This window comes from Falco rusticolus, chromosome 5 (assembly GCF_015220075.1).
Source record: "Falco rusticolus isolate bFalRus1 chromosome 5, bFalRus1.pri, whole genome shotgun sequence".
Lineage (NCBI taxonomy): Eukaryota > Metazoa > Chordata > Aves > Falconiformes > Falconidae > Falco > Falco rusticolus.
The window spans coordinates 19,958,369-19,982,263 of NC_051191.1; the positions used below are offsets into that span (position 1 = coordinate 19,958,369).

Here is a 23,895-nt window from a genome sequence, read left to right on the forward strand (position 1 = left end):
TCCCCACTGACTGGAATGAGACTCTAGCTACCTACATGTGGACTTCTAAATTTAGGAATCTTGTGCTATATTTTACCCACAAAGTCTATTTAGAAAGCATTACATGCTTAAGCTGCACGAGCTCTTACAAACGCAAGCATGAATGCTGTTATTGTAATTAATCCTGACTAATTTGGAAAAAAAAATGCAGCACAATTTCTTAGCAAACTAACATTTAACGTAGACAAAACATTTGGAACAACATTAAGAATGCTTGCAAATAGACCTATGAGGTAGTAAATTCCCTAATTTTCCTTATACAGGCTTTGATGCTTTGTTTTTGTATAATTTAGCATAATGTCCACACTTAATGTCTTAGCACACACATCTAAATGCAGACTTGACATGGATATTTGTTGTGTGTCATTTCAATTCTTCATAACTTCATAAGAATGGCAGCTGAGCACTGGAGAATCCTATTGGAAAACCAAAAAGCCGGAATCTATTTACAAGACATAAATCCTATGCTGATACCACTGAGGTTTCTTGAACCCAAAAGATAAATTAGCTCTCAGGGCTGCATATGAAGGTGATTGGATAAATGAGGGGTTTGTGCATATTGACAGAAAAATTACGTTACAAAGCAGGTGCATGCAGTAGTTCCCTGGAGAGGTGGGGTGCTGGCTCTGTTCTATGCCAGGGAGAGCTGTAGGTACTCACAATTCCTTTATCAGGATAAAATAGTAGCTGCAATGCAGTGTGTTGGTGATCAAGCAACATGCAGTGGGGTCTACAGGCCCATCTGCTGAGATCCAGTTACCTCCATGTGCGTCTGGGGGTATTGACTGTGTCCCATATGATCTTACTGGTTGTTATCTACTGTCAGAAGCTTACCGTGTCCTTCTTAATAAGGCAGTTATTTTGACTGCGTGCCAAACACACCGCTGTGTTCTCACCATTATCAATCATCACACATTCAGTTCACACACCTTGTAAATTTGCATGAGATTTGGAAATTCTGTGCCTGTAAGTCCTCCCCACTCAAGCCTGGTCTGCGGGCGAGCTGTTGGAGCAAAACTGTTGGGATGTGACTGGCTTAGGGCTGGCTGCCCACTTCAGTTGCCTCTTCAGGAGTTTTGCTGCTCAGTTTTGAGCCGCTGACTACATTTCATACAACTTAACTACTCAGACGAGGTTTTTCCTTGCACCTGGGTGGCAGCATGTGGTGCTCTTGCACCAGAGCTGGTGTAACCTGGCTTCCCTCTCTCAGACTTACCTCACTGATGCATTCACTGCCCTGGCCCCTGCCTGTGTAGCATGGGGCACCAGGGAGCCCTACATGACATTCCCCAAGGTTGAGCGCTGGGAGAGCAGCAAGTGGGCAAGTCTACCTGAGCTGGCACGTTCAGGCAGGAAGCCAGAGGAGAGCATCTGCAGAGCAGTGCTGCCCCGGCTTGGCCAGAGTGCTGCCCAGGGTTCGGAGGCGGAGGCTGTCAGTGGAGCCTCTTTGCAGGTCCTCTAATGTGGTGCTGGGCATGAAGAGGAGCCACTGAAGGATGCTTGCATGACTGCATAGGGGTGCACAGAGCATCCCTGACACTGGCATCATCTGCAAAAGACTAACGTCTGTAAATAAGTGGGCAAGACAAATTTTTACCTTGGAATGGTTAAAAAAAAAATAATTGTGTGAGAAAACATCTGCCCAGTAGTACAAGTTTATGTGCTAAAATTTTGCCAATTATTGAAAAGTAAGTGGGATGAGCTTAGTAACTGCAGTCCAAAGATAACTTGGTGTCAGTTTCAGCTGAAATAATGAAATATTGATGGAGGATTAAGTTCATAGCAATTCAAAATCTCAGAATACAATTAATTCATTGAAAAAAGGTCTAGTCAAACAAATCCAATTTCATTCTTTAAGAAAATTGTAATTCTGCTTGATAGAGATAATTATACAAAGGTAGCAGCCACTTGGGGGTACTTGATTTTGTTCTACATGATGTTCAAGTTCAGGATTAGCACTATAAAACATCCGTAGGACAAGTGTCACTGGCTAACTGATCAATGACAAAAACCAGTTGTCACTCTGATCATCATGGCATAGATGTATTTCTAGTGGGGTTTCTTAGGGACCAATGTCAACCTCGATGTGGTTACCCCAGGGATCTGCGTGTAGATATAAAATCACCGCTGATAAAGTCTTATTCCACAAAGTCTAGCAGAGAACATAACAATGTTGACTGTGCTGTCTAGGTGATTTGGTAAGTGGGAGTCCCATCAAAGTATGTGCTAAGTCAGCCAAACGATGAACACACAGGGACTGCTTGCAAAGGAAGGACTCTCATTGTGGAAAACAAAGTTTCTGTAGAAAATTTGTGAGGCTTTTGGTCAAGAAACCTAAACAACAATTCCCAGTGTGATGCTTTGGCATGGCATGACCCTGCAATCCTCAGTGTGTACCCTGACAAGTAGCAAGTTGGTTTTAGGAGTGGTTGAGACGGAGGTAGTTGGTATTGGAGCAGTGTGTGGGCGACAGTCAGTGTACTTGTAAAGGACGTTGGGAAGAGGCATGGCACAGAAAAGAACAGCAGAAATGATCTGAGAACAGAAGAGAAGATCCCTCAGTGAGAGACGTAGAACTCAGCCTCCTTACAGGGAAGTTGGCTCTAGACCACCTGCGTAGGAACTGTCCTGCGGAAAACCGTTCTGTTGTTAGAGAGATCCCTAAGTAACTGGGAAGAAGCAGAACAAAGCCCACGCTGTCTGAAAGCTAAAGCCAACAGATTCATATGAAAAACTGGTCAGAATTTCTTTAGTGAGGTATTAGAACAAATTATCAAGGAGAAAAGTGTATTCTGTATCTGTTCTTGTTTTCAGGTCTAGACTGAGTGTCTCCATGCAAGCTGACGTGGAGTGGCTTGAGAGCGGTTTGATGCTGAGTGGGTTTTGTTCATCTCATATCTGATGTTCTTCCCTCTTGCAGTTCCGGTACAAAAGGCGTGTGTACACCCAGACTTTGCTGGATGACAAGCAGTTTGCCAAGCTCCATACCAAGGTAAGGCTGGAGTCTAGCTGGCAAGCTCAAAGCCCTAATAGCATGTTCAGCTATCACAGAGGGGATACCAGGTTTTGGGATCTTTCAGTCTTCCCTGCTTGCCAGGCTGCAAAGCACTCATGAGAAATGGATGGTACTTGCTGAAGCCTGGGGTGGTTTAGGTGGAGGGTGAGCTGAAAGACCCCATCAAGCTGTGGTAGGGTGCCCACACAGGACTAGACTTGTGTGGTAGCTTATGTGTGCTAGCAGGCAGGTGTGTGGTTGGCCTAGGCTCTGCGGGAGAGTGTGGGGTCAGCTTTCCATGGGGTGGTGAGGCAGAGGAACACATGATGGGCCAGCTGAAGAGAAGCTTTATTCTCTGGCATGGAAGAGTCACTAAATGCACAGAGAGCACAATGGTGCACATTGAGGAGGACGCCTTCCCTTCCCCCAGCGAGAGGCTGCAGCACGCCTCCGCCTTGCACGTGGGCTTGTTGCTTTGCCTCTGGCTTTAACCCATGCATCTGGGTCAGGATTTCACTGGTAAGATCCACACATGAAGTGGAAAGTGCTCTTGGTCTACTGCAGCCCCTACATGTCCTGGGCAGTGATCGAGACGTGTCAAAATTAACGGTGCAGGCATTGAACAGACTGTCTGCATGTTTGGAGTGCAGGGAGTGTGGCAGGAATGCTGCTTTTGCATCCATAGGTGTTTTCTGGGAGGAAATACACCACACCAAACCCACCGGACTCTGTGGCCCAGGATGTCCGAGTTGGCACAGCTGGGTCAGGGATGCTCATGGTGACCAGGCCTTGGGCACATGTTCCTAGATGCCCTCTTGCATCACTCTTCCTCTGGACAGCTACAGTGATCCCATGATGTCTCTTCTTGCCCAGGAAACTAACAACAGTAATTGTGGAGAGGTCTGGAACCATCAGATTTCTGATGCCACTAATAATTGTGCCTTGAGATGGCATGTGGCCCTGTGGGGACTTTGATGGTTCCTGAGAGGCCAGCGTGTGCTAACTGTGAGACAGGAGGAATGAGGTGGGCTCTGGCAGCGTGGTGGCTGTTGCACAGCTGAGTGGCTCAAACACACTGGGCAGCATTCAAACTGCTGGGTGGCATGAGGACACCTGCAGCACCCATCAAACTCATTTTCTGGGAGAGTCTGTGGGGAAGGTCTGGAGCAGGGAGTGGTGGCATGGACAGGCTCATGGGGTTGGCCCGTGTGTGGAGGGCACCGTGCTGGGAAAGGCCGTGCAGAGATGCTTTGAGGGTTCTTGTTTAGGAAGAATGTGGGGACTGGCCAGGATCCCAGAGCTTCCGGCTAGCTTCCTTGTTGCTGTGTATCATGAGCTCCCAAAGGACTTGACCCACCCCAAAGGTGAAAATCTTCATGGGAAGAAGCAAGTCCTCTGTCGTCTGCTTGTGAGAAGCAGGTCCTCTGTCTTTGGTTTGCAGGGCTGCAGAAACAAGAAACAAAACACGGTTAGGGTTCAGGTTTGACTCACAAAGATAAAAGCCACGAGACTTCTGTCTGGTGGCATAAGAATATCCAGGCAGCAAATCTGGAAAGCTCTCAACATCTTCCTGGCGCCAGGAAGTGTGAATCATGGTCCTCCTGAGCCTTGCAGTGAGAGACCGTGCCTGCTTAAAGGAGGGCTGGAAGCGCCTACCACAGGGACACCTGAGCAGCAGCATCTGAGGGCTTCCCCTGCAAGTGTGTAGTAGCCATAAATGCACTTTATTAAATATTCACTTAATATTGTCTTTATGCTTTAATTTCTACTTAAAAACCAAATTTCCTTCATGTTGTTTCTTTATTTTTTAAACCATCCCTTGCTGATAAAACATGGCATCTGAGCAAGATCCTGCATCTCTGCTCCCGTTTGCCTCCATCAAGAGGATGCTCAGAGGCATTTCCTTTGGCTGGTGTTTTTGCAGAGCCTGTGGGCACCATGGGCCATGGTGCTTGTGGGGCAGAAGAGGAGCCCTCATCCTGCCCCAGGGCTGCTCCTCCAGGGGTGCAGTGCGAGGCAGGCAGCAGAGGCAGCCGCAGCGGGTGGTGCCAGGAGGGACACAAGCGGGAGTCGGGCTCATGCTGGCCACTCGTTGGAGAGATGCTGGTGCTGAGAGCCGCCGGCGGCGTGACTTGCCTGCCCGGCACAGATCGACGCTGTTTTGCTGGGAGAGGATGAGAGTGGAGCGTGCGTGTGCAGCATCCCAGCAGCTGGCTTGAGGGTGAGAGGGGGACGGAGAGCAGAGGGACATGGGCTCCTCTCTGGGACGGCAGCTGGCTAAGCAGAGGGAAAACTGGCAAGCTGCTGGGGACCGCAGACTGCGAGCGAAGAGCACGGTACTGCCTGCTTCTGCTCTGTCTGCTGTGCCGTCTCTGCTGCAGCTGTGCCAGGCACTGCTGGGTGAGGGGCCGTGGGGGGACAGTCCTCGTGCCACTAGCCCCGTGGAGGGGTGCTGTGTGGGCTGCAGCAGGGCAGGACTGGGTGGGGGCTTCATTCCCCGCATTGAACATGCAGTGAGGAGGTGTCTATGGGCCGACTGGGGGAACGGCTGGCTCCTCCACCACCGCAGGCTGGTACAGGCTTACGTGTCAGGTCGGCTGCTGGGGTGTGTGTGTGTGTGTGTGTGTGCCTGCTTCTGCCTATGCATTTAGGGGTTGGTGTTTTCTTCTGGGAAAGCAGGTGCATGGAGGCAATGCCTCTGCGGTGTGGTGCAGAATGTATATGTTGCTCGAGGCGTGAGGCTTCCGTGTTATTTGTACCAATGCCTAATGGCTCTGGCAGTGAAATACTGTTTTTTTTTCTGAGATGTGGTAATTTAAAAGGCTGTAAAGGATTAGCTTTAGGTCTAACGTGATGGTGGGATCACTCCAGAGGCTGCGGTATGTGCAGAATCTTTAGGCCTGTGGTTAATGGTCTCATCTGAATGATAGCAAAGTAAGAAAATGTTTAGAGAGTCTGACTTCTAGTGGTAGAATACACTGCTTAAATCTTTTAATGACCTCAAAACATGATACTTAACTGCCATTACAAAAGGAAAACAAGAAAAATAAAAATAACACCTTTTTTTGAGTGCCAGTGGACTTGTTATAAGAAGTGGGGAAACTGATTTCTTGTATTGCTAGCAAATAACGAAATGACTTGGTAAATCAGTCAATCAGCCTCAGTCCCTTGTGCCTCTTGGGATCTGCAGGCAGTGACATTTCTTGTAGATACTTTTCCCACTGAATCGCAGTAGAACATTTAGAAACAGGAGTACAGAAAAATGCATGTTAGAAAAGGGCAATCCCATTGTGTTTATAAATGAAAATCTGTGCAGAAAACTCTTGGCATTTACCAAAATGTCCACAAAGGACATTGTGCTGCTAAGAGACCTGGGATATTACCATCTTGAAGGGGAAAGAAGCAACACTCTTAAAACACACTTAAACTAATTATTAGGACTACATATGCCATTACTATTGTAGATGACTGGCATTAGTGTGGAGTGATCCTCTTGTGCTGCAAACTGCATTTACAGAAGGATGCAGTGCTGGTGTGGGGCTGGGGCAGGTGCAGGCAGGGGCTGCAGGCAGACTGAGGGTAGCAAAGCAACAAGAAAGTGTAAGCTTAGTGGACAGCACCAGTGGCAGGTTGGCAGCGTGACTGTGACTGTCACCACCTTTCCTGTTGGGGTTCTTGTGCAAGAGGGGTGGTTGTAGTGGGGTCGGGGGTGGGGATGGTGGCACTGTTCTGCGGAGCAGCAGGGTGTGGGGGATGTCTTTGCTGGAGTGAGGGTGAGGGGAGCAAACACCATGGCCGTAGTGATGCTGGGGAGAGACAGCAGAAGAGAGCTGGGCACAGGCTGTGAAGGACCTGGGGAAGAGACAGGTCACTGGAGCTGGATGTGGGAGCGGCTGTGTGTGCTGGTGTGGCGTGTGCTGGTGGAGGCAGTGTGTGGTGCTAGGTGGGCTTGCACCCACCTTCGGGATGGAGGGCTTGCACTTGCTCTGGAATGAGGAGGATTTTGCGTTAATAGTGCCTGAAAGTGATCAAGGCTGGGATAAGGATTCAAGACCTGAGGGTAGAGAACAGGATAGAGTCTTGCTGTTTTGCACTGCTGTCAGTGCCATCTGCGTCCCGGGGCCGCCCTCTACAGCAAGAAACACTTCGGACCTCATCAACTGCTCAGCCATCCCCAGGAGAGCCGGGCTCCGTCACGTGTAACGGGGACTTGGGAAGACAAGTGCCACCACTCCAAACATCCCGCTTTCCTCCTCCTTCCTGCAGCTTTACATGCTGAGCATGACACCGTAGGGTCTGGAATCTCCCGTGTGTCAGTCGGGGCCAGCTGTCCCGGCTGTGTCCCCCCCCAGCTCCCTGTGCCCCCTGGTCTGGTGGCTGGTGGGATGGGGTGAGGTGCAGAAAAGCCCCTGACGCCGTGTGAGCTGCTCAGCGGTGACGAGAACACCCCTGTGTTATCCACAGTGTTTCCAGCACAAATCCAAACCACAGCCCCACACCAGCTACCATGAAGAAAATTGACTCTGTCCTGGCCCAAGCCGGTGTACCGTGGCGGTGTCCCATGCAGAGCAGGTGTCCCGGCTGCTCGGCAGGGGCTCGGCCTTCTCCAGGCCTGGGCCTGCGCCAGGCTGGTGCAGAGCTGCAGCCAGTTAGACCCTGAGCTGGTGGTTAGATGATGTTGTGGCGCGTCATGAAATGGATTATTTGACGTTTCGGTGGGAATCAATGAGGTGTCTGTTTGCTGCTGCCTAATGGCCTGTGCGAGGGCTCCTCACGCAGCCGGGGCGAGGGAGGGGGTCGGTTTTCTCCGGCCTCTTCCAGGGCCGGTGACCCCGTGGCAGCCGCCACGCTCTGGCAGGCCGGTGGTTTGTCTTGGCTCCAGCTGCTGTTTGGAGCAAACTGGACCCTGAGAAAATATCAGTCTTTTCCATGGCACTGGAAATTGCTGGGAACATCGACATGTGTTTGGTGTGAAGGGGCTGCGCTGTCTCCCCACTTCCCCAGAGCGCCTGAGGCGGGTGCCTGCGGTTGGCTTCCCCCGGCACCCAGCCCGCCGTGAATAGCGAGTGACAGAATAATTTTTCTGCAAGAAGAATATCTAATTTATTTTCATTCATTTCGATTCAAGAGAGAGAAGCTTGTTCCCTCGCACCAGCTTCCTCTCAATGAGCTTTTCTTTTCTGGAGTGTGTTGGTTTTTCTTGCGGTTTGGTGCTAGCGGAGGATAATGGACTGCGGCATGGCGGCTGCCAGCTGGGTGGCTGGAGCTGCACCCCATCCCCAGGCGCTCTCTCTCGGTGTGAACCTCCTTCTCGCTCTTGTAAATGAGCAGAAGTGCCTCAAACTGGCTCAGGAGTCATCTGCTGAGGCAGGTGTTTTGGGTAACACTACGTGAATGGAGCTGAAGCACTGGAGCCGCAGTTTGGGCAGTAGCCCAGAGGGTAAGGGCAGACCCGTGCTTTGGTTCCTGTCTCTCAGGAGGATCCTCCTCCTTCTCGGGAGCAGTGCAGCCTCACCCACAAGGAAGAAGATCCCAAAGACAGGAATTGCTTCCCAAAGGGTTTCCAGGTAGGAGACGGGAGATCCCTGGTCCAGCCCCTGCCCAGGCTGTGCCACCAGCCACTGCTTGTGCGAAGGCACCTGGGTAATGAGAGACTTAAAACACCCCCTAAAAAAGCAAGGTGGAAACTTACTCTGAGCTTTAATTCTATTTGCATGAGGTTTTGTTGAGGCTTGGGGTTTTTTCCTCCCTGGAGAAAACTTGCTTCGCTCTGGTTACTGTAGCCACTCAAACATATCGATTTGCAAATCAACATAATCTTCAGACTACATACAGTGCTTTCGCTCATGGGAAGATCCATTATGAGTGTTTGTTTAAGCGGTTAGATACCTTTATATAAATGCATTTAGGTTTTAATTTTTGTATGTAGGAAACAAAATGCTTTACTGGCTTCTGATTATTCTTTTATTCTTTTGATTTCTATCAAACTGCATTTGGATGAAAGCTGAAACTCAAACAAAATAAAAGCTGAAACTCAAAAAAAGCAAAACAACAATTTAAATTGCGTCTTTATCACTTAAATAAATGTTGCTTGAATGTACTGGACACTGAAGATGGAAAGTAAATTTATCAGTACATATCTTTTGTATTTAAAGCTGACTGATCTTTTAAACAAAGGAAGATTTGGTTTGTGTGAGTGGCTCTCATCACAAATTCTCAAAGGTATTTAAGTGCCAGAAAATAAGCAAGAATCTAGTGAGATTTCAAAATTGCCTAAGCGGTTTAGGCATCTGCTTAGCTCCCCTTGATTTCAGTGGGAGTCTGACATTTGCTCTCTTTCTTCATGTCTAGTCACCTTAATACATTTGAAAACCTGGCCCCAAATCCCTCAAGTTCTTAGAATAATGAGATCTCATTCCTTTCCCACCAGGGTTTTATTCATAGATTGGGGGAGGAAAACAAGCTTCCTTACTTTTCTCAGTTCTCAAATCTCCTTTCAGCTTTGAGTGAATCAGTCCAAATAATAAGGAAAATATTCTGTGTTTCTAGCTAAATTGAAATGGAAAACAATCAGATAGGAAAGCTTTTCTATGCAGCATAAGCTGAAAAACCGACATGGAAGAACGTAAATACCAGCATTTGCTTCATTGTGAAAAGTGGATATAATGTGCCCAGCAAGGGATGTGGCTGTGACATATTTATAGTGTTTGAGTTGATTTCAAAAGCTAAGCGTGTTTTGCTTCTGATTCTGAATGAAAAAAGCACACTTGAATTCATGACTATTGGCAGAAGGGCCATTTAACCAATACGTTTTCATAAATGCTTGTAAATACAGATGTCCTCATCAGCTGTCGTGCTGCAAACTCAGGTTAAACAGGTGCATTTTTAAGATGGGAGATACTTTTAGTGTAGCTGAGTCTTCCTTAAGGGAAAACATTAAAGCTAGGATTAAATTGTTGCTTTGGCACTGCTCTGCATGCTGCAGCGCCCAGGGTGGTTTTGATGGCTACGGTCACACCTGGGTAGGGAGTAGCTCCCTGAGAGCCCCTGTGCCCTCCCTGCGAGGAGGGGGCTGGCAGAGGTGGCCATGCCACAGGTGGGGATTGCCATGTGGCTTTGGCTACACTGCATGGCTGTGGTCTGGTTTGGGTTAAGCTTTTTGATTGGACCTGTGTCATGCGTTGATGATGGTTTGGACATTGGGTGCCTCAAGTCTGGCAGCACTGGCTTGCTGGGAATGGGCCGCTTTGGCCACACCAGCTGAAACAGCAGCTGGGGTCTGTGGGGAAATGTTTATGGGATGCTGAGGGGGCCTGCGCACCCCACCTGTCAGCAGGCACCTTGGCAGGGCTGGGGGTCCTCCACAGAGGCTCCCCAGATCTGCCACAGCTTCTCTCCAGGGACCCTGAAGGATGCCCAGGAGGTGCTGGGAGCAAGCGGGAGGCTTGACAGGGGGTTTCAGTTCTCTGGTTATTAGGCTGCAAAGGCAAGATGCGCGAAAGGCCTCCAAGGAAGAGAGTCCCTGGACCTTGATGCAATGGTTTCAAGCATATAGTGACAAGGGTGTCTCATTTAGCGGTTTCCTTTTCTTTTACCATTTCCCAAATCTGGCTATTGCTGTAGCACTGTAGGGCTATCTGGGAAACTGCCCTCCCCAGGCAGACTGCCTCCCCAGAATTTGTGCATAGAAACATCGGTCTTTCTCTCTCTGGTTCATAGCAGTATTGAACTTGAATGAAACAATCTATTTTTCTCTAACTTTATTCTGGAAAACAGCTTAATTGAGTTAATTATATACTTCTCTGTTGATAAAGAATAAGAAACCAAGAACTGTCTGATAATGGCAGGCTTTGGGCCGCTCTGCTTGTACATGTTGCTGCTCCCAGTGCCTGCAGTCAAGTTGCTGTGGTCGCTCCAGTTGCTGCCGTGTTACCCAAATGCACAGTTCCAAACCCACCATCTTTAGGCAGTGTAAGGTGTATGGTGACCCCGCTCCTGGCTGCTTGGCCATGTCTCCCACCACAGCTCACTGCCTCTGCTGCACAAACACAACCCTTAGTAAGGCTGGGCTGTAAGCCTGATCAGAGACACCATCTAGGTTGCAATCTTCTTTTTATTTTTCCCTTTTTTTGGTCTCTTTCCTTGTTATGCCTTAATTCAGATTTGTTTTTAAGTGGAGCAAGGCTGTCACCTAAATCCTGGGCATGGGATTCTTGTAACACTGTAACATTATGCCTCTGGTGAATGGCCTTTTTCATTATCTCAGTTTTCTTTGGCATTTTCATTGTTCCCTGAGGTTTAGGACCAAACTGGAGGAAGAGAACTGGGCCAGGGAGGATCAGAAATCACTGTACCGGTGTCCTACCCTCTCCCCATAGTGTTAAGTTTGTGAATTGCAGCAGCCTCTTAATGTGGGCATCGAGCTGCACATCTGCAACACACTGCAGAGCAGACAGACAGCTACAAACTGATGGAAAGAGAATATTTTTCGATGTAAAAATTAACTGGTTAAGTCTCTGGACTTTATAAATTCTTTTTGAAGCATTGCTGTGGATTTGGTCCAAGACCTTGGATAGATGAACATTCTTTGTCCTTCATCTGGAAATTCAAGGCAGTAATTGATTTCCCCCCAAAAGGGAAATTCCAATGACTAAGTGGTGCACAGGACCATAGACAAGCATCTACAGCAGAAGAGTGCAGATCCCAGAATCAAGGATGCCTCTCTGCATCCTTCTTTTGCTCATGCACTTTCTCTTCAGTTTCCTTCCTAAATGTAAAAAAATGCCATTAAAAGTTGACATAGTGCATCAACTTCCTGCTGTCAAAAAATGTTGTCAATTCCTGAGCACCTAGAAAACTAGAAATATAAACAAGCACACCGCTGCTGGGCACTGGCTGAGTAGGATGCCTTTCTGGGGCTGTAAATGAGAGTTGCTGGCAGAACCTCAGGAGCAGAACTTCACCTTGGTGCCTGGTATATGTCTGGTAGCAGCGTAAAAGTGAAATTGCTGTGAGCCACTATCGCATACACAGGGGCACGGTGTTCGCCTTGGCAGGGAGCACACATAAGTGCCTCTGTGTCCCTGGAGGCCCCAGGAAGGCTGCTGGTGCAGAAACTTGCATGGGCAGAGGCTGCCAGCATCAAGGGGACGAGCCATGTCCTGGTGGGGTCCCTTCCTCTGCTCATGCCTTTGCATGTCCCGTGGCCATTGGCATGGTTCTTGGCAGGACTGGCAGTGTCAGTCTTGGCCACAGGGGTTTAGTGGGGCCATGCATGGAGCATCATCTCTTGGGTTAGGTTAGCATTGGCTGCTGGAACAGCTGCTGGGAGGAGAAGAGGTGTGCAGACAAATGGGAGTGGAAGGAACAGGGTTAAATCTGCGCAATTGGGTGATGGTTGGGAAGAGGCATTTTGGGATGGCATCCTGGAGGCGTTGCTGGAGTTGTCAAGTCCCGTCTGTGCTATTGCTGGCAGGCAGCTGTGATTTCCTTCAGTGTTTCTGTACTTCTGCAGTAGCTGAAGGGATACTGAAGCAGGAGGTGGATTTTGCTTTCAGTTACTTGTGAGGCGAGAGGGGAGCTGAGGGGGGGAGGTAACACTGAGCGGCAAGGGTCGGGGGAATATATTACCACCTGAAAAGGCAGTGCTTATGCCCTGCTGCAGTTGATGCCAGTCGCCCTCTTGCTGCGCTGGTGATAAGAGCATTGGTGCTGTGGGAATTGCTTGTACTGCACGTAGACATTTCCAGCATCTCCCAGCAGGGGTGACCCAGCCTTTGTTTACCTACCCTCTTGAGTGGTTTCTCCTTCATGTACATTGTCCCACTGTTTCGTTGTGTCTGTTCCAGCAGCCCTGCCTGGGCTGGTGCCGTCTAGAGGAATGCAAGGGAGCACCCGGCCGATGGGCAGCGTGGTTGGGATGGGGAGCAGGAGTGTGCTCCGCACCGAGGGATCAGCTGGGGCAGCCACTGTCCCTGGTGAATCCCTGCTCTTCTTGGCTCTTGCCTTACAGCACTGTTGTCCCTGGGGCACTAAGGGGAATGAACTTTATAGCTGAATTGCGTGTCTGTGGCTTTGAGCATTATCTTGTGCATTCCTGTGGCATTGGCATCTCTGCATGTGTCTGCATATCACTGCAGACAGCCAGGACAAGCAGGTCAAGTACTGGCACGGGTGCAGTGGAGCTGCGTTACCATAGGGTTTTGCCTGAGCTAATTAGCTCTGCTGAGATGGAGTAATGATGCAGGGGGTAGTGTGCTAAAATGGCTATGTAATTTTAAATGTGTGACCTGGCTTGTTTATGGCATGGCTCCATGGTGCTGACTTTAGAAACAACTGTTTTAGGCTTGGTTCTGCAGACTAACCACACAGAGACTGAATTTGGTTTAAATCAGGTTCACAGCCCAGCATTAATTTGTCTCATCCTTGGAAAGTTAAGTTTCATCTTGGTGATATTTTCTGTCTGACTTCTTACCATGGTCTCCTCAGCATATCAGAGAAATAGCACAGATGAACTTGTGGGTCCCAAGTATCAGGATTTGCAGGCTCTTCTGTAGAAATGGTTCTAAAACTAACAATTTTTCCCCCTAGAAAATTAAATTTTGATAAAATGAAAATGTTATGCAAAATAATATGTGACAAAATTTTGTTTAGGAAGCCTTTGAAAAGAATTAGGCATGTTTCTGCATCCTGTTTTTCAGATTATTTTCAGATTATTTTTTTTTCTGTTTTCCAACTGGAAGTCTTCAAAATGAAATTTCAAGTGAGGCACTTTCGAGTTCATTTTGCTTCATAAAAGATATAATTTTTCTATATCAAGTTGAAAGATCTGCTTGGCTCGGACACCTTCAGCCAGCTGTGCAGCGGTTCACAAGAGCAAGAGCAGCTCCCTGACCGTTGTCTGTAGCTTGACCAGTTGGTTAGAGCTTTTCCCAAAGACTTCTCTCAGCTAATTGCACAGTATTTGTGCTATGTCAGGCACTTTCTAGAGTGCCTCTCCTAAAGCTGGCTACTGCAAGGTTTGATTAAAATAAACTCAAAAAACCCCAGCCAACCTGCAATCAAAGGTCTGAAAATCTGGACTGGAAATGTGTGCGAGATGGGTGTTTTCACACTGTAGTCCATCCAAGTGTCTGCCTGCCTGCCTGGCAGAGTGGCAATTTCTAGAGTCTACAGATTTAATAAAATTACGTATTCATCAAGTTTAGCTATCCAAAAGAGAAAAAAGGGAGGAAAGCAACAACCCCAAACCAACCAGGCGGACTTAAAGGAGAGTCTTTTGGGCACTCAGTCCCCTCAAACACAAGATTTAGTTTTTGGCCAAAGACAGAACATTGCGTCAAGAATAAAGCATAGTTTCACAGCAGACAGTGCGACAGCCATACCCACTGCACCATACAATAATGGTTGGTGTCTGAGTAGCTGGATCTTTCCTCCAAAGGGTTTTAAGTTCAGCAGGCGGATGTGCTATACTCCCTTAAAATGAGTTTGTGACACAACAGAATGTACACGACGTTGCAGTGAGATGCAGATGAAACCCCGGGCAGTACAATTCACCGTCACTGGGCTGCTGCTCCGCTGGCACAGCACCTTCCATAGCCAGCACCATGCTGCATTGTTGACGAATGCATGAAGTGATGTGTCTGTTGATGTGCCTGTGTCACAAGCACGTGCAATGTGTGTGCCTGCCCTCGCAGTGTGTACAAACAGAAAGTGCCTTAGCAGGGGACTTGCAGCAAGGTCAGAAGGTGGTGGCTGGCAGCCCCTGATGGTTTCCATGGGGTCATCCAGCAGTCCCAGTCTGAGTCAGAGGAGACGGACGTAAGGTCTGTCTTCCATGTAGATTTGCAGCAGACCCTCATGTGCCCTAGCTTCTGGTGTGTGCTGCCCCATTATTCTTAATAGTTGCCCTGGGTCCCTTGAATGGGGATATTCCTCTGGTAGCTTCTTTCTTCATATTGGGGTGTTAACACTGTGTATTTTCCTGGGGTGTCATGGCTGCAGGCAAATCTGAAGAAGTTCATGGAGTACGTGCAGATGCTAAATGCGGAGAAGGTCTGCAGACTGCTGGAGAAGGGACTGGACCCCAACTTTCATGATCCGGATACTGGAGGTAAGACTGGCTTTTCCACAGAGGAGAGGAGTCATGACAGAGCAGGACTGGGGGAGAAAATGTCTAGGGGAGACAGTGGGAATTTGGGGGAGTGGTTGTTTTTGAGGAGGTGTAGTAAATGATGTATTGTCTGAAATGTAAGGTTTGGAACAGAGAGATGTAAATTTGATTTCTCAGTAGTGTTTTGTCATGGTTTAATCCCGGCTGGTAATTAAGTACCAGGCAGCCACTCGCTCACTCCCCCCTCACCCCGAGGGGTGGGGAGGAGAGTTGGAAAGGAATGTAAAACTTGAGGGTTGAGAGAAGAGCAATTTAATAATTGAAGTAGAATAAAAATGAAAGAACAATAATAACAACGATGACAATAACAGTTGTAATGAAAAAGGGAAGGGAAATAATAACATCCAGAGGGAAAAGAAGAATGGAACACGTGGTGCACAATGCAACTGCTCACCACCTGCCCACCGATGCACAGCCAGTCCCTGAGCAACAACCAGCCCTCCCCAGCCAGCCCCCCAGGTCTATATACCAGGCATGAGGTCCCATGGTATGGGATACCTCTTTGTTTGTGTTCGGGGCAGCTGACCTGGCTGTGTCCCCTCCCAGTTCCTTGTGCCCCTCCAGCCTTTTTGCTAGCCAGGCCTGAGGAACTGAACAGTCTCACATCAAAGCCAAAACACAGCACCATATTAGCTCCTAAGAAGATAATTAACTCCATCCCAGCTGAAACCAGGATGTGTCTTCTTATGATGCTTGGATCTTGGGAGCATGAAGTTACAGAAAGCTCTTGGATGAAGATGGGGGGTGTGTGTGTGTGTGTGAAAGATACAGAGCCTGGGAATACAGTATAAAATGAAAGAGCTGTGAGGCTGTGCATCTTTCAGTAATATTCTGGGAAGTAATGAGACTGTCTCTGGGACTGACAAGGTGGGCAAAGATGAATTGCTGTCCAAGGATCTCTTCATGAAGTAGTCAGAAGGTTTAAGAATTATTTTGGGGGTCAAGAAAATAAAATCTTGGACTCTGTTTGCCTCAATTGTTTTTTTCTTCTTTCCATTTTTTCTTCCATCTATGTATGCAAAATTTACCCCAGAGAAGTCTGGTTGCTGGAGTGCTGGCTGCCAGGGGTTGTCTGCAGGGTCCTGGCTGAAGCGAGGATCAGCCTCCAGCATGTTTTCCTTACGGATGGGGCAGTGAGGGAGGACCTCTCCCCATTTCCCCTGCTGTGAAGCCTCATAGTCTTGTTCTGAGAGAGGAGTTACTGCTTTTGTTGTTCCTGTTTCAAAGTAATGCAGGTTATTAGTATTTATTACAGAGTTGGATTTCTGTGTGTGAATCACGGGCACATTTCCAACCCATGAGCAGACTCCAAGCTGATGATTAATTTTCTGTGTTTCTGGTTCAGCTGGATGGTTTTTCAGGTTGTTTCTGAAACACTGGCTACTTCTGTACTCAGAAATTTAGTGTGTCCGGACCATTTTTCAGCACCGAGGTCAGCGGTGTCGTTCACACCATTAACCTCTCTTACCCTCTCAGATAACGCAGCTGCATCCCAACTGCCCTTGGGAATGGCCTCTGCCAGGCCTGAACTGGGAAGGTGAAAGCTGGTGCAGCCAAACTCTGGCAAGAACCATTTGAACAGCACCCAGGAGCATTTATACAGTTTAATTTGCTGGTGTAGCTACTCTGTCTGAACCTGCCAGGGTGTCCTGATAACAACTGCTCATAGGAAAGACAGCTGATAGCATGCAGGCACAATCGCTGTCTGTCCTGGAGCATGTCCAAACAGCTCAGCTTCATGTGCTTTTCGTCTTTGTCCCAAGACCTTACAAGCATTTTAAGGGATCTTTCCTTCCAAAGTCCTCTTCTAAAGTTGATTCAGCTTTCCAGAGTATATTATATCACAGAGTGCAGTGTACTGCTTGAAAAGATGCCGTGAGAGTTTTGGATCTGGTATGGTTTGAACCCAGGTGTTATTTCACAGAAGGGTAGAGGCTTACAGGAGCAGGCTTATGAGTACTGAAAAGACTGTGTTAAGTATAGAGTGGGAGGAAGGAAAACCACCCGACCCAAATAGTCATTTGGATCCAGTTCAGAACCAAGGGCAAAACCAGAGTGGATACTGTGAGATGCAAAAATAGACTGTTGGAGCAGAGGCAGCCTTGGACACTTCACTTCTGGAGTCCCAATTCTTGTGCAAAACCAGTTCATTGCTGCCTGCTTTGCAATTTTTTGAAGATGAAAGAAGGACATAAAGCTGCTGTTCAGTATTCATGGGTTCCTGGAATTTAAGACCAGATGGAGCTATTGTGCCATCTGACCCGACCTCCTGTATCTCGCAGGATGCTCTTCACCCCCTCTGTGTGTGTGTGTTCACTAAGCAAAGCTTAAACATGTTTTCCAGAAAGTCATCAATCTTGATTCAGGAAACAGAAGTTCCTTGTCTTTCCTTCGTTATTTGGTTAATCACCATCACTGTTTAAAATTCGTATCTCATTTAAATTTGTGTGCTTCAGCTTCCAGCTGTCGTTATACTTTATCTTCTAGATTAAAGAGCACTTTAGTATCTGGTATGTCTTCACATGAAGGTATTTATACACGGTAATCAAGTCAACATTCAATCTTCCTTTCCTTAATTAGGGAGAGGCCAAACTCCTCCGGTCTTTCATTTGAAGGTTTTCTCCAGTTTTCCTGTCATTTTTGTGACTTATATGTCACTACTACATTTTGAAGAGGTTTTTAGGAATGCAGGTACTAGACAGCCTGCTGCCTGCCTGTGCCACTTATCATGAGCAGGCACAGCTCTTCATGCAGGTCCCTGTTCTCCAGCATCCCAGGGCTGCGTTTGGGTGGATGGGGGTGACGACACATCTCTGGGATGGGGCCCCATATTATGTCCTGCTGGATGGAGGGGCCAGGGGGGTTTCCCTTCCTGTCCTCCTCCTGCGTTGTGTCCTACCCTGGGATTATTTGGCCCATGTTGGCTGAATGAAGTGAAACCACTAAGTAGCTCCTTGCTTGAGAAATTTGTTTTGGGGAGGTTGTTTTCCTTCCTGTTGACATCCCATGCAGCCTGGGCTAGATGGTGGAAGAGCATGGTGGGAAGTTGCTGCTTGCTGCTGGGCCACTGACCACAGCAGCGCGGCTGAGGACGTCCAGCTTGGGCCCCCAGGCAGGAGCATCTTGCAAAGCCATGACCGCAGGGTGCAGCTGCTGCAGCTGCCCAGGGCAGCACATCTCCTTCCCAGTGTGTAGCATTTCAAATGGTGTCTCGTGGAGTTTCCATGCCTGTTGTTCCTGGTTCTGGGATTGCCTGGCTCTGATTGCTCCCAGCACTCTTCCAAGCCTTGTGGCATCTACAAATCTGATTAGAGATTTGTATTTACTTCAGGATAATTGATGAGGATCTAGAGTAAGAATCAAGTGCAACACGCCAAAAAGCCTCTTCAGCGCCCACGTGGTCAGTCACGTTCCCCAGTGACTGCTCCAATGCTGCTCTTCAGTTGGATTTTTGTTCATTTGGAGCACGCCTGACTGACATTTTATACCACTCATTTTTAATGTCATGTAGGACTCAGTCAAGCATGAGTCTTACATCAATACAGCTATCTGCATCAATCAGACTTCTAATTTACCGAGGAAAGGAATTACGTTTGAGTAGGAAGACCAATTTACTGTGAAGCTTGATTGGGCAATATTAATAATACAGGTATTCTTTAATGATGTGTCAGTTAAATTCCAAATCAATTTCCCCAGCTTTTCCCAGGATCAGTGTTATTTTTCTGACTTGTAGTTTCATGGATCATTTTACTTGCTGCTTTTTGAACACTGGCCTGACACTGCTTTTCTTCTGGTCTTTTTGAATGTCCCTATATTTCAAAATGTGTTAAAGTTTAACTTTTTTTGGACCACGAAGATCTTCAAGGAGAAGATAAAGAGGACAATATACAACATTCATTAGATGTAAACTGTTTATTCAGTCCTGGGTAGCTAATGCCAAAAATCCATATTTGGTAATGGAAAGGAAGATAATGTATTTCCACAGCAGCAAAGTGAAAATAAATGATTGGTCAGTTTGCTGCCTGTATTTATTAGCAATCATACATTACCTGCCTAGTGACTGACTGGCTTGCACAGGGGCTGGGAAGTCATTGTGGTATTATCAAATTTAAACAACAGCAGCCAAACCCCTCTCTGACAGTCCTTTGCCAGACCAAATGTGGATTTCTTTACTCCCATGCCATTTGTTCTTGTTATTATTCTTAATTTTCTAATTTTCAGTTCATATCAACTACTATCTATCTCATCATGTCCTGTTGTTAGAGTTGTCTCTGTAACTGCCACCATCACTTCACTGCTGACTTGGGAGGGACACGTGGAAGGGGTTCTCTTCAATTTATGGATTTTTAGTTCTGGGTCACACAGAAATTGTTCTTCAAGATTTCCCAGTCGCCTTTTACTCTTTAATTTGAAACCTCCTGTGTTTGCCATGATTGATTACTTAATCTAATTTTCCTTGGTTGAATTCCTTAGGAAGCATCAAATATTCACCTGGCTAGTTGAGACTTTCTTGTTTCCATGTCATCTCTAGTTGACTTGATAGCAGTCAAATATTTAGCACGTTTTTATTTATCACATTGAGATCCAAAGTAGCATTCCCCTATGTTGGAGTACGACAGTGCCTATATTCAAGTGATCAGTTTTCTCCTTTTTAGAAAATGAAATGACACTTATTGATTGTTGGATGGGACACTCAACATTTCCCTTCAATTTGAATTTGCCCTGATAGCGCAAATGTAAATTTATGCAACTTAGAGATAAACACTTAGGAAGTTAATGCTTTTTTTTTTTTTTTTTGAGTTCGTGGTCTGCAACAAAATCTTAATGAAGGACCTTTTAACTTATTCCTGCAGTTGTTAATCTGTATGCATTCAAAGTCCTGTTCTGAATAATTAGTGGCCATATGATAGATGATGGGATTTTAATGTAGACTCTTTCTCTGGTCCTCCTTGCCCACTCAGTACTTCCTTATTCTCACAACAAGCAGGCATATGTAATGTTATAAAATGGCATAGCTGCCTGTAGATTTCAGTACTGACAATTATATCATAATTCTTATTACCAGCAAAAGAAGTCCACATCCTTTTTCTTGTTATCCGGCCTCCTAGGATTTTGCAATCAGTAAAGAGGAAGAAAAAAAAAATCTTCCTCACAGTCTTTGTCAAATGGGTTTAATTACTTCTGACATGGTGCATTTGTGCTGCGTTTCCCTCTTTGGAATCATTTTGCTTGTGTTCTTAGTTTAACATCTTTCTAATTGCTCTACCTATTTCTCAGCCAAGATCATTATCTCACCTCTTGGTGAAGTGTGGTTTCCTGAGAAGCCTCCAGAACGGACTCTCCTCAGCTTCTGTGCTCAGACATGTAAATACGAGTGCTGCAGCATGGTTCCTGTTCACTTGGCCAGGTTTCCAGTTCACGGTGAGGGGCACCCAGATGCATTTCAGTGGCTGGCCCTGAGGCTGCAGTTGGTCGCCTGGGCTGGGCACCTCACACCAGGGATCTGAGACATCAACATGGACCTGGCAGGCTTGGTGCAGGGCTGCCTCCTGCTCTGGCTGGCAGCTTGGGTGGGATCGGCACCTGCCGTGCTGGATGGGGTCCTCGCTGAGGTGGCTGAGTCCTACCCATGGGCTGCTGCAGCTGAGTGCCGCTGAGTTGTCCACCACATCTCCATTAACTGTGGTGGGAGCTTACCTGCCCACACTTACACGTGCAGGCTGAACCCATCCCTTTGGGTTCAGCTTGAGGAAGACAGTCTGCTGGTTTTCTCTTGCAGCTTGGATAGTCTTTCTTGGTGATGCTTTTCAGGACCTGAGCCTGTCATGTATCTTTGTATAAAATATGAGATGATGGTCTTGCTGAAAGCAATCAGAAATCATAGAAAATAAAATACATTTGTCGTTTTTTTTAACTGTTTCACTTCTGGCCACAATAGTAATGAACACAGAGTTAGACTAGGAGAGAAAACCATCTCGAACTCCCTTCTCCATCCCTCTTTGATGTCCCAAACAAAGCAAAACAAGTACATGAGTGTTTGTGTAGTAACTGCTTACTCCTCCCAGCCAAGTTCCTTGCAGGGGTGCTGATCATGGTTGGTACTCCTGTTCTGTTGCCCATCTTGATGCTCTGTTCTCCTGCTTTCTCTGTCTCCCCTGTTCCCTCCCTGCAGATCCTTCTCCTTGGGCTGCCTCGAGGGCTGGCTCCCGAGTCTAGCTGTCCAGCTATCCTCCCGTAAGTGTTCATATTTCAGATGTTGCACAGTGGTGCAATGTGCACTTCCAATCCATATCTTTCATTTATCACCAGATCACACTTCCTATGCAGGACTGCTTCTTTCTCTCTGTAGAAAGGAAAGCATAGTGCCTCCAGCTTGGCATAGCTCTTACCTTCATGCAGCTGGAATAGATCCATGCCTGAAAAGAAGAAACCATATAAAACTGCTCTTTGGCAGTCCTATTTCTTATGGACTTGTTTACTAAGCTAGAATTCCCGGAATTACTGGAAGGAAGATGAAGAGGAGGAAGGGACCCTATGTGGCAGAATATGAGAGCAGCAGTAGGGACTGTGTGGTCTTCTGCCAGTATCAGCAGTCAGTCACATTGGTACAGTTTGGTGCTGCACGTGCGCAGGGCTGTGATACTGCTGTGCTGTCAGTGCATTGCCCATTCCTGAGTGAAATGTGAGCAACTCTGTTCTCAGAGGTCTCTTCATGGGTCTGCAGCTTGGTGGGTGTCACTGTCGTTGTTGTTTGCCACTTCTGCAGAGCTTGGAAGGAAATGACGTTAAGTGGCCTTGCTGATAGTGGTAGGACCTCAGACTCCTTAAACAAGGACTCCACTAGATAGACTCTCCAAAAGATAGAGGCCCTACTGTGATGTGGTCATCTCTAGCTCTGTTTATAGTTTCATCACCTGTAGGACTTCTTCAGATGTATAGCCGAGACAGGGAATTCGGAGGTGGTGTGTGTGGTTGTACTGCCTTTCTGATGAGGTGGAGCTCAAGCAATGAAGGCACATGACAATTCCTGTCAAGGAAAAGTTTCTGGAGTTTATCCTGGACTTCTGGCTGCAACATGCCTCTCTTCTGTTCCTCTGTAAGAAGATAAATTAGTTATCTCAAGTACCTAATTATGCAATTATCCCAAGTTTTGGGGAAAAAAAGTAGCTCATTTTTACTGAAAAATGTTAGGTGAGACTCCTGTAAAGGGCTGAGCGAGCATGCTGGGATGGGGGCCCTGCAAGTGCGGGGTAGTGACAAACAGTGGAGGAAGGCTGAGGGAGGCAGCCACTTCAACCAACACAATTGCAGTTGGAAGAAGATATTTTAACAAGCCTTCATAGTGTTCCCATGTAAAATTGCACTGATGTAATTTACGGTATGAATTTTGAAGGCTGCACAAAGCTGTGTAGACAGTTATTTTAATATGAATATCTTAAAATTGGCTTGGAATAGGCTTAACAAATAGCTCTTTCATCAAAATAAATACCTTTGGGCTGTTTTTCTTCAGTTTAGCTTTTTTCTTTTCTTTTTTTTAAAGTAAACATCTGTACCATGGCAGCATATATAGATGGAGCCTTAGGTTAGAATGCTGTTTGCAAACTGTTGAAGAAGAGCAAGATTAGCAAGGACACTTGCCTCTCTATCTCCTGATAAGGGTCTTAATATTTTCAGTGACGCCTATTTTGTAATGCTGATCCTTACAAGAAGTCAACAGAGGTACATCCAGCATTAAAAACCCAACAGCAGTACGTGCTGTACAAGTACTACCTCTCTGGTGTCTGACTCCTTTAACTAGGGGTCTCTCCCTGTTTCCTATCAATGTTTTTTTGCTCTTGTTAAGGGCCCAATGCATTTTTATCTGAACTTCAAGGTACTGGGCAGAGAGAAAGCAATTTATTTTTCTCAGGTTATTTGTTTCCTGCTACAAGTCTTCATACTCCCCTTTATGGGAGTATGTTAAGCAGCATGACTGACACTTGTCAGTTGTGATCCTTTTCTTGTACCATCTTGTCCTGGGAAAAAATAAGTATACATATGTGCAGCATAGTGTTTTATTTTAGTGAATGGTAAAGTAAAAATGTAATTGTTCTGTGTCCTTCCAGCTCTGCCTTTATTTATGTTGGCTAACCCAAGGGTGATGGATGGAAGAATATTTTGTCTTGTAGTATTATATTCAAGGGGCTTAATCAAGTCTCAGTCTGCAGCGCAGGAGGTCGGCTAAAATGAGCATGTACCGTGCCTGAGGTTAATCAAAGGAGGGGAGGCCGCTGGCTTGCCCAAACTGGGAAGGACATCGGGACTTGCCAGATGCAAGAAAGCTGGGAATGGAGGGAGTTGCTGAGAGTGAAGCCACTGGAGTCTTGTTGCAGGTCACCATCTCCTTGCCAGTCCCTGTGGAAGCACAGAAAGGGTGTAGAGAGAAAGGAGAGCATTGATTTAATATTTAATATCGTATTGATGATTTGGAGTATCGTATTGTTGATTTGGACTTTGATTGTACCAAGGCTGAGCTAGTTCAAGAACTGGCTTCTGTGCCTACAGTTCTGGACAGAACCTGGATGGATTTGTAGGGACTGCCTTTTTCTTTGTTTGCTGTTCAAGCTTACTTGTGGGCTGTGGGGAAGCCTTCCTGTTGAAGCACAGAAGCCTTTCATATGGTTATTGCATCCAAATCCATCTGTGAATC

General features: G+C 46.8%; 1 protein-coding gene across 1 annotated transcript in view; it reads left to right on the forward strand.

The window, feature by feature from the left end:
- The window catches only part of SHANK3 (SH3 and multiple ankyrin repeat domains 3), a 370,723-nt gene that overhangs the window by 60,508 nt on the left and 286,320 nt on the right, over positions 1-23,895 (forward strand). The window contains exons 5-6 of the mRNA XM_037388277.1: positions 2,960-3,031; positions 15,038-15,146. Coding sequence (XP_037244174.1) covers positions 2,960-3,031; positions 15,038-15,146 — 181 coding nt within the window. The remainder of the gene's footprint in view (positions 1-2,959; positions 3,032-15,037; positions 15,147-23,895) is intronic.